The following is a 12,374-nucleotide window of genomic DNA, read 5'->3' as shown; positions in this document are numbered from 1 at the left end:
TTAAATTGTAATAAAGTTTCCTTTGTTTCTACGCGTAAAAAGTAAAAATAAGTAAGAAGATATTTTTAGTCGATTCACGTTTAATTAATTGATCGTTGTTCTTTATGTACCTAACATATTATTATATAAATAATAAAATATTACTCTAAAACAACGGTTTTTTTAAAAACTTGGTTAAAAAAGGAACGAAAATTGGAACGAGTTCGCGGTTTGTTTATAGAGGAACTGGATTTGGAGCGAGTTCCTTCTTTGAATAAGCAACGACGATCCGGAACAAGTTCCCACGTTAAGAAATGAATGGGGGGGGGGGGGGGGGGGCGAGATTTTCCCAACACTGAATACATGACAATATAAGGTTGCAGGCTAGCGCACGCGCATAATGTGATAAATGATGATTTAATAACAATATTATTATTTTTATAATTGAAAAAAAAAATAGTAAATTTTCCGTCATTATAATATTATGTACGGACGGTTTTCATAAGCCGGGAAAAAATTCGATTTATGTATTTGTATATTTATGACATATTTAATGTAATCGAGAGTTTAAACGATGCTGCGCAACGATATTGCACTCGGAGATTATATTCACAAAAATAATGTTCGGTCGAAACATTATGATAATATTATACTGTACCTATATTATAATACTATACACGTTCAGATTAGATATATCATAGAAACCGCGGTTTCCAGCTAATTTCTAATCAATTTGGGTGTGCTCGCAAGACGGCCGTCGTCAATAATAATTATAGGCATCATTAATCATAATATTATAATATTATAATAATCGTCCGAACGCTCCGTCGACGCGTGTTCTGAGAAACATGTGTACATAATACTATTATTCAATATGTGTTTATGTAGGTACCTATATGTATTATTATACACGTTAAACCGCATGTTTTCCGCCACAGAAATATCTCGTGTTTAAAACAATATCATAACGAAAAAACGCGGTGATAATAATATAATATTTAATATTAATGATAATTATTATTTTTTTCATTCTGCTCGCCCGTCATCATCGTTTGGCGCGTTGATTTTTATTCCTTTCCAATCGGTTCAAACCTTTGATCAGACCGCCGTTTACCGGGAATTCGCGCGCCGATCGATTGCCTTATCGCTCGTCAATGTCAATCATCGCGAATACGAAAACACGATTTTAAAAAAAAAAAAAAAAAAACCTTTTGTGTTACAACAAAACGCGCAAATAACAGACCGTACGGATCGTAATATATAATTTGCACAACATAATAATAATAATAATAACAATAGTAATAATCGTTACTACTCTGTGCGCGCGTTATACATATAAATTATAATATTCTATTGGTGGTTATTGATTGTATTGTTCGACAGAAACGCGTAATCGTCTAATAATTACCCAATAACAAGTTTGTTTTTTACTCGCGGTACTTGGATAATGAGCATTAATAATGTTACACTAGGCACTGCATCTGTTTACTTTATTCGAAGTATTTAATTATCGGATATAATTAATTAAAATATTTGTTATTTGTTAACAATACAAAGTCGGTTAGTGTACGGGTAGATTTTATAGATATTATTGTATAACAATATTTCACAGAACCATCGATATACCAAATACTCTTTGCGCTCGGTAAAATTAGTATTTTAAATATAATATTGTAAATCGCGGCATAGAATATAATATGCTATAAAATGAGTGGAATAAATTACTGAATTAAGTATATAATATTATATAATAAATATAATATCATGATTATTGTAAGTGATTAGCCCCCTGATATCACGATTACGTTCAGTTCACTATACCTATATATTAAATAATATATAATTAAATATTCTAGAAATTAAAATATAAACTACATTTATATACCTACTAGAAATGACTAGTGTGCTAAAATATACGATATTGTAATGTTATGTGTTTTTTGACGTATTGATAATATTTTGTAATCTAATAGAACCCAATATAACTCATTAAAAATCAAAAATATCCAAACAAATTTATAGAAATTTGCATAATTCATAGACAGAAACATAATATATCTATGTCTACGCGCGGCGTAGTAAAGTAGGTAGGTACATTATAGAGAATGTTTCATACTATAATATAATAATAATATGACGAAAGGTTATATAATATTCGCAGTCTCGAATTTAGTGTTAAGGTTAACATAGGTAAATGTTAACATTTTTCGGCTATATATTTCATGATAATAATGTCTGTTCTCTTATAGCTTTATCCTTCATTTATATCATGCTCGTAAATATATTTTAGTCTCGCTAATTCGTGAAAGTCCTATAACAGACTATAAATATAGGTACGTGTAAATCCTATACATCTGCAATAATATAGTCAACTGAGGCGTTTTATAGGTGTACCTATATTCGAAAGAAAAATCGTGAAAAATATCTACTCGCCACAAACCTATATATATGTATATGATAGCCAGGGCCTGGAACTTTATGTATTTGCATATATCTTAAAAGAAGCTGGATATTCGAAATCTGTTTCATGATAATTACAATCAAAATACAAAAATGTAGGTTGCATATTTTACCAAATTACATTACAATTTACATATTTATAGATTTTAGGTATATGCCTATTAATGCATATTATGTTTATACCTAAATCAACAACAAACAAATGTTCAATAATTGAAAACTTTAGTTTAAATAATTTAAAAAAAAAAACACCCGCCGCACACAAAGTACTTGTCTATATTTTGAATTTTACTATACCTACTTATACCGAATATCAATTGTAAATATTTGTTATGATCGACCCAGTCTTATTTGAAATGCAATAATAAAAGATATTTTAATTTTAAACTAATATATGAAAACATGGTTTAATATTCGCTGTGTTTGATACAAATCACATTTTTAAATTTAGGACTTTGAGAATAATGCTTCAAGATCTACAAACGAAAAATATGCACAAAACATTTGTAATTAAAAAATATTTATTCTATTTCCAAGTTTATTCCCCTGTTATAAAAATAATAATTGGATGTCATACTGCATAATAAATACATCATATATAAATTTGAGCTTTTTAGTACCTACATACGTGTGCACATATTTCATTGTTTTTTAGCACATAAAGTTCAGAGTCCTGATTATATAACTTATAATACCTATACATACAACCACCGCACATTATTATATAGGTATATACACGCGCTAAATGGTTATTCTAAATATCGTGCATAGTTGTTAATTGCAAATAGTACCTATTATTTATTTATTTATGACGTAGATATTTATATAGGTAGTACCACGAATGTTTCAATATTTCGATATGCGGTCGACGGTCGGTATAAAGGTATTTCTACAAAATACAACCACGTGGTAAAAACGAAAAATAATATAACTACATCGCAGTGTGACGTAGAGCTGAGGGGGTATGGACCCCCTGACATTTTTTTTTTTTAATGTTTAACGTTTACGCTATATTATGATTGGGATTCCTACAAAATATGCAGTTGTCATAATATGGTTCTATTTCATATATTTCGATGGCGCATGCTAATAAAAAGATTGATGACTGTACAATGGAAAATATGCGTATAAAGCTACATACTATATATATTTAAACATAGAACTAAAACACACCCCTGAAAAAAAAATCCTGGTTGCGCGCTCGAATGCATTATGCGAATGTGTGTGCGCACCTTTTAAGGATTAATATATTATACGGATGTGCAGTATTATATTATGTATTATAGGTGTACTACAATCGTGGGTATATAATATTATTATGTGTATTATTATAGGTACGTCGTCATAACGATAATAATAAGAATTGCAGTGTTTAATAGCTGCCGCACGAAAAACAGTTAACATTAACTCTTAAATCTCCCAACACGTTATTGTGTGCATATTATATACCTATATACTATTATAAACTATGTACTATATATAATATAATGATATAGGTAAGCTCGATGTACATAAGCGTTTAACTAAACTATATAGGTACCTCCTATCTGTATAATGTTTAGGTATATAATACATCTACTTCATATATATAGGGGTTTTATTTTTTTTTTATTAATACATAATAAGTATATGTGTGTATGTAATATAGTAATGACCGGTTACACGCGGCGTACATATTATTATATATTATATGAAGCGTTTAATCCGCCGATCTGGACGAATAATTGTGCCATATATATTTTATTAGAGGTTATTTACCCGCGACTGCAGCAGTACACGATAAGTTAGTAAGTGTTTAACATATAATATACCTATGTCTATGTATCATAATACGATGACCATGTCCGTTGGGCCTACACCCATAGTGTCCGAGACCCTATAGTATACACACATGCCTGTATGATAAATACCTACGACTATGACTATATATACATACCGCGCACATGTGTATAATTTGTATATAATATAATACATTATAATGCCCATTGCAGCGTACATATCTAAACCTATATAGTATATTATATATGTATATACACCGAGAGCGCATCATTACGAGCCTCCAGAGACTATATTATATCCACGGCAAACACATTTAGGAATCAATTGATCCGTGTAAATTATATGATAAAAAAACGAAGGATTTACATTTTTTTTTTTTTTAGATTATATAGTAATTTAACGAATCAATAAAAATTAAAAACGTTCTGCAGGTTCAGACTTGTTTCTTATATATACATATATTTATAAGTACATTAAGCTTAATGGGTACCATACATATTATAAACATACCTATACTGTAGTTATACAATCAAATTTTTCTAATTGAACCTCATAAAAAAGATAATACTGAAATGTTTAAAATCAATTTAGATTTTAGAGCAATAATAATATAAAATAATAGCTATTAAAGTAGAAAATTATTATTTTCTCTATGCAACTTCTACACATAATAATAGCAGGTAATATATATTAATTATTTTATTTGATTTCGGTACCTACATTATATACATATTGTGATGTTAAAAAAAGGAAAAATTATACGTTCGATAACACTGCAAAGGTTCACATTACATTATAACATTATACATAGTTGAACATTTTTATCTCTTAATTATTTCACCGTTCGTATATACCTACGTACATACCTATATACAGCGAACGGTTATGATAGTTAATTGTCAATTACCTGATACAACAAAGAGTAAAATAATATTAACATATATTGTTGAGTAATTATATAGGTATATATTCGTATATTATGTTAGTTAATTGATTAGGTGATATTAATGTTATTTGGTTTATTTTTAATCAAATATAATAGAAGATAAATGTTCGAATTAAAAAAAATAATAAGACATTATTCCGTTCATAAGGTTACCGCAATATACCAGTGGCGCATCCTAAATATTTAGGAATGAATTTCAGGGGGGGGGGGTGGGATTTTATCTCCTAACCCCCCCCTAATATTATTCTCTACTGTGCTATACCACATATTAAAATTAATGATAATATTATAAACTTATCTGATCACAATATAGGTACCTAAGTCGTAAAACAAATAATAATTAAAAGTTGTTGAATTTATAAGACATTATAGTTGTTTATTTTTTTAATTTTATGATGGTTCTGGTTTATTATTATAGTAATCGTTGTAATAAAACGTTTCAATTATTTTCATTTCCACTGGTTTCAACTATAAATTATTATTGTTTTATGCCTACTTAGAATCATTAAAATTGAAAAGAGATATCCAACAGTATTTCGGCTATATAGGTATAGGCGAAAATATTTTGTGCGATTCACGACAAAATGTATCTCCGTTATAGTAAATAATTTTAGATTCCATGTTTTGTAAAGCTTAAAAAAAAAACTAGTTCAAGTAAAATATTATTGTATTTCCTAATTATTATATATTTTTTAACTTTTTAATAAATAAACGCTCTATGTTAATATTTTAATTGTATCATAATTATTATTTGGCGATTAAAATTTAAGTAGGTTATACCTATATAATAATTATACACATTTATGAATAACTTTGTCGCATATATATATATATATATATATTTACAACAAGGTTACAATGATTGCATATTTATTTAATTTATATACCTATAGTGAAATTAAGTAATTTATTTTACTTAAAAAATATGATTATGAATAATAATGCAGATAATATTATTAATATTAAATTATATTTCACATTTAGAGCTGAACTTTATAATATTTATTACTTAAGTATATTTACATACCAATATAAAGGTCCAAAAAAATATTAAACTTGTACAAAAAAACATATGTATTAATAAATTAACTGCAGATTTATTATTGTGGCGATACATTATGAAGATTAATTTGTCAATATATGGATATAACCTATATATACACAAGTTTGATAGTAGATCAAAAATTGTTCGGTCTTCAACCTTCGTACTAAACGATTTACCTATTACAGTCTTAAAACAAACCGAGCAGTACCTAGGTATTTGAAATTGCAGGATTTGGACATAACTATATTTTGCACACCTGTCTTACAAGGGAGGACCCTTCCGGTCGCGTATAGGGTTCCCACGGTCAAATGATATAGGTAATAACTGCCTATATACTATAAACGATCACATGCACACTTGTATATAACTGCCCCTTTTTATTTTCAGATATTTACCGTCACGCGATTTTCGTATTTATCGTTATAATTGTACATACAAATTGTGCTTTTTTTTTTATAAAAAAAAAACTTATATACCCATACTATAAAATGATACAGTTAAGACGTGTAGGTACCTAATCGAATTCTAACATAATATTATATTGGTAAAATACGAGGTAAAATATAATAATATATACCTACCCATATTATTGCTTTTTTATATAATGTGCATATAAGAACCCGCTCCAGCTGTATATAAACTATTAATATGCAATGCAAACAAACTAATACAATATACCTATAAATACATTATATCACATAATATATATATATGCAGGTACTATATTTTCGTTTGGAAAAATAAAATAATATACTATGTAAGTACCATAATATAATATATTATATACCTATGAAAATATACTATATACCTAATATGTACAGTGTAAATATTATATATTTATATACTTAAGACCTATACATATACATAATATAGTAAGACACCGGAACTCATATAGTAAAAAAAGCATAACTATACCTAACCTAACCTATATACACCTCATAACAAAATACTCACGATTTATACGATACTTTATAGGTTACCTACCTAATCAAAATCGTAAACCTATTTCAATTTATAACTCGATACCTTCATATATTATATAGTATAGGTATACCTATGCATTACGTTTATAGGTATCTCTAATTGTACAGACTGCAGGAGATGTAAATTTAATGAATTTATTTATATCACAGATTTGTATTTCTATGTACTGCAATAGTATGTAGGGCCATCTATTGAACTATATAGGTATATATTGGTACCTATATACATAATGTTTTCTCTGGAAATTGGAATGCTCTGAAAATAATAACCTAAATGTGTTACTACAATATTATGTTTATTATCTATATGAAATTAAAATTTATTCATTATCAATTTTATGTAGGTATAATTGCCCATCTATAGTTATTGTTACTAGGGTTACCCGCTATTTAAATCGATGTGTACATTATGTGATATAACGTTTTGCGTTGATAATCACGCGAATGGGTTGAATTAAAACATTTTTCGTTTATTATAATACCTACCTATTATATATTTTCAATTTCACACGCTAATAAATTCAGAGCAACGATTTACAATCGACACAAAACTGGTATTCGAATTGATTTTTATTACATCGCATTTTGAGAAAATATGTTTTAAATAAATATTAAATCTTGAATACCATAATATTATATAGGTACCCATATATACCTACTCAACATATGACCTAATCTATTAAACCTAACTATAGTAATTATATACCTATAACAAATGCGGGTATATGCACGCTATACCGTCGTATCACTTGATACGTGAAAGTCACAATTTAAAATTTCCTCAAGAGTGTAAATATTGTAACCATCTTATAAAATAAATAAATGTAATATTTTCTGTTTTCGCATTCATACCGATTCTAAAACTGTAGCACACCATAGGTACCTATTTATTTATTGTGTATTTGGATACACCTATTATTTTTTTATAATCGTTATAAGTTATAAGTGTTACAAAACACCTATAATACCTATCTATTTATACCTAGGTATACGTATACCTACATACAAAACAAAATCTGTGAGAATAGCGCTCAATGAAGTATAATATTTTTATATAGTACTTGCAGAAGTTTGTTTTGTTTGTGCTCGATGCCGATCGCAGATATAATATTATACCTATACTATACCTACATCTAATTTTATTTTAATGATTGTACAAAACAACTAACCTTTTTTAGGTGATCCGTTTTCGGAGGCGCTGTCGTCACTATGATTGCCCGACATGTTAATAATCCTGTGCTGTTGCTGCTGCTGTAGCTGTTGTTGTTGCTGCTGCTGCTGCTGTTGCTGTTGCTGCTGCAGCAGTAATTGGTGCTGCTGCTGCTGCTGTTGCTGGTGGTGGTGGTGAGGCCGTTTCTTACCCGCTGGTTCCGAGTTGGGCCGGTGATGGAGGTGTTGGTGTTGTTGTTGTTGTTGTTGTTGCTGTTGTTGTTGGTGCACGGCCGCGGACATTACGTGGCCGGCGACCGAGTTGTTCCTTGCAGCCGCAGCGGCCGCGGCTGCCGCGATCGCGTATCGCTGGGCGGCCGCGTGCTCGACGTGGTGTTGCTGGAGAAACGGCGAGAGGCCGGCGGCCGCAAAACTGGCCGCGGACGCCATGCCGTGCGGGAAACGGGCGGCAAAGTGCGGGAACAGCGGATGCGGTGGCATCTGGACGCCTCCTGTACCGCCGCCGGACTGTTGCCCTGCGCCTCCGGACGTCGCGACGGCCCCGCCACCGTAACTGTTGGCCGCGGCCGCGGCAGCCGCGGCGTACAGCCGTAACGACGGGGACGCTTGTCCCGAGTCCAACACCATCATCGCGCGAGTACGATTGCGTAACACTTGTACGACAGTAACGGCAAAAACGACTGTAAAACGGCGATCACAAACGCAGTGTGTAATATTATGAAATAATATTATAATATCTAATATTATTATAATCACAGAGTCGTGCGGACGCGGCGGCGACGACGACGAACACGAATACGACGGCGACACTGGCGCAGACGACGACTACTACGCGGCGACGGCGACCGGACGATTGTGATGTGGCGCGGCGCGACTGCAGACGAGCGCACGGTACGGCATCGGCGCGGCTATTAAATATAGTTAACACCTATTTTTCGGTGCCTCCGCGCCGGCCCGGCCCGCCCCAATACACGCGCGCACCACCGCCGCCGCCGCCGCCGCCGCCGCCGCCCCACCAGCACCGCCGCCGACGCCGCAGACGGACGCCACGGGCACCGCGGACCCCATATACCGTAATGCTATAAGCGTATATTTGTGTGTTTGTGTGTGTGCGCGCCGACTAAATTGCCGGGTAATGATGGCGAGCGGTTCCCCCACCGCCGGCGACGCGGCCGACGCCGTCGTTCATTGATTCGTTCGCTCCGGACGCACACACGCCTCGAGTGGCCTCCGAAGGGCACGCCCACCGCCGCCGCCCGGGACACCGGGGCGGCCGCCGTCGCCGCCGACGCGTCGGTGATTACCCGATATAGCACCACGCCGCCGCCGTCAAAGGGACCGGCGTCGCCGCGCGCGCGATGATCATGATAATGATGATGATAATATTATTATTATTATTATTATTATTATAATGTAATAATTATCTTCAATTTGCACTTTTCGGTAAACGCACCGAAATATTACAAACCCACAAAACCGTGTGAGCACCTAAGTCATTGGTATTGGTAGGTATTATAATATATAAATAATTTTATACTTAATATTATGTGCATCCTCTTTGGAAACTTTAACGAGCTAGTGAGACGAGTATATTGCAATGCCACTGTCTTCCTATAGGTACCTGCTGCAACGTGTTATTTACGAAATGTATATCTAATTATTTAGGCTCTATTATATAATTGGTTCGCTGCATAAACGTGGTCGAGTTATTTAGATATGTATCTGTTTTACGATTCACGCGTGTGATGTATATACGCGATTATAAGTGCTTACCTATGTACAGGCGTATTTATTTATATATATATATATGTAGATATATACCTATATAACGTATCTGCGTGCCCTTTTAATATAAGCATTTTAATCAATCGTGTACTATGAATAGGTTAGGGTATATTCGATTCAATATGGACACCAACTTTATTTATTATATATTATAATATTCACTGCGTATACAATAATAAATAAAATATCCATTGGGGCCATATAGCTTTTTTAATTAAAAAAAAATAATGTATGTAATATAGGTATATCTATATACATAAATAAATATGATATTATATTATAATAATATATGTACGCCTTTAGTTTATAAACATTATAAACTTTTTTCCGAAATTTTATAGGTTTCGATATAATATATAATATGATAAATTCGTAATATATATAGGTATAATACGTTACATACAACGTTGAGCATTGTATTTTCGGTACTTGCATATATATAGATATGTTTTGAGTCACATATAGTGGTATAGCCGTATATATACCTAGGTGATCTATAATATTAGGTATTATGCATTATAATTGAAAACATATTTAAACTGACTTCGTTGAGATTTGCATAATATTAATAATATATATAATATGCATGTACCTATATATTATATAAGTACCTATACCTATACACTTTATATTTACCTATATAAATATTCATGTGCATAAATGTTTAACATATATTATATTTTGTCACGCGTTATGTATACCTATACATACATTATGTATGCAAGTGTCAAACACTGAATAATTATGCTATGATTTATAGTATAGGTAGGTTGTAGGTATAGTTATTTATATACATATATTAGCTTAAAAATATTATTTTTTTATATTATTATATATATATTGCTTTATTCATTAGACGTGTACACTAGTGTTATGCGGTATAATTATGTTGAATTAATGGACGTGAAAAAAAAAAATGATAAGAACGTAAAAGTTTTTTTTTTAAGTTTTACCCGAGTGAGTTGATTTGTATAAAATATAATTTTTTATTTTCGTGCACGCGCGCACCAAATTCAGCCGCGGTGTTCTTTTTTGCGCGCAGTTTGTTGTTAATTTTCCGGTCTGGAAAGTTGTTGGTCGTGTTAATGCTTAATATAAAACGAGAGCTTTTTATATTCTTCCCCACGCGTAGTTTTTATTTAATTTTTTTATCGACTTTATTATTATATTATGTGGGTAAGTGATAACTATAAATATATATTAGGTACCTAAGGTTTAGGTATCTTATAAAATACCTATATAGGTATAATATAACATTTTAATAATGGAAATCTATTATAGGTTTTCAAATTTATAGCGATATGAAAATAATATAATAATTATTAAAAACTTGTGTACCCATTCTATTATATATATAGGTATATTTATAGACAAAACTGAATTCATATTTTTTATCATAATAACCATCTGTACTATTTTTGTAGATGATATATATTATTATATATTATCCGAATATTATAATATATAATAATATTACTATGGAAACTTATTTAGACAATATTTATATAGATATTATATACCTATTATCATATTATATATTGTTTATACTGTATTTAGGTATAGGTACATATAGTATTATACAATACCTATATATTTATAACAATATATGTGTAGTGGTGATATTTTAATTAAAATTCCGCATTGTACCCACTTTTAATTTTTGTATATGTGTACATAAATAATATATATATAATATATAATAGGTATTGTGAACATTTCGAACAGTGAACACCAAATCAACGTTGTGGTAAATACCTACTATAAAGGTAAGAGTAAAACGATTTTTGAGAGTCATTGTTCGTCCACTTTGCGACATAAGTTTTATGTGCACTACACGTAAGCCGATCTCCTCATTTCACAATAATAAACACCTTTGTGCACATAAATATCCGTTTTATTTCGTCGTTTATTTAGATTTGAGTCGAGGTTTTTCCATGATAAGTTGAAAGTGGATGGAATCGCGGTTTTTTCAGTATAGACCTCTCGTGTAAACGGGGCAATAAATAAAAATATGTGTACAGACTGCGCGTATAATATTTATACAGCCGGAGGGGGTAGAGGGCAGAAAAAAGCAATTTCATGCAAGCGAAAGTATATATATATTTATATATACATGTATATACATTTGTCTGTGTGCGAGTTTTATATAAAAAGAGAGAGAATAGCGAGAAACAGAGAGAGAGAGAGAGAATGATAGAGAGAGAGAGAGAGATGGGAAGATAGAGAA

General features: G+C 31.4%; 1 protein-coding gene across 1 annotated transcript in view; it reads right to left on the bottom strand.

Annotated features, from left to right (window-relative positions):
- The window catches only part of LOC132943162 (myb-like protein AA), a 30,384-nt gene extending 21,103 nt beyond the window's left edge, over positions 1-9,281 (bottom strand). The window contains exon 1 of the mRNA XM_061012007.1: positions 8,362-9,281. Coding sequence (XP_060867990.1) covers positions 8,362-8,992 — 631 coding nt within the window. The 5' untranslated portion in view covers positions 8,993-9,281. The remainder of the gene's footprint in view (positions 1-8,361) is intronic.
- Positions 9,282-12,374: the final 3,093 nt, after the last annotated feature.

This window comes from Metopolophium dirhodum, chromosome 4 (genome assembly GCF_019925205.1).
Source record: "Metopolophium dirhodum isolate CAU chromosome 4, ASM1992520v1, whole genome shotgun sequence".
In the NCBI taxonomy this organism is placed as follows: domain Eukaryota; kingdom Metazoa; phylum Arthropoda; class Insecta; order Hemiptera; family Aphididae; genus Metopolophium; species Metopolophium dirhodum.
Note: the sequence above shows the minus strand (reverse complement) of the source record. Positions and strands in the feature narration are given on the sequence as shown.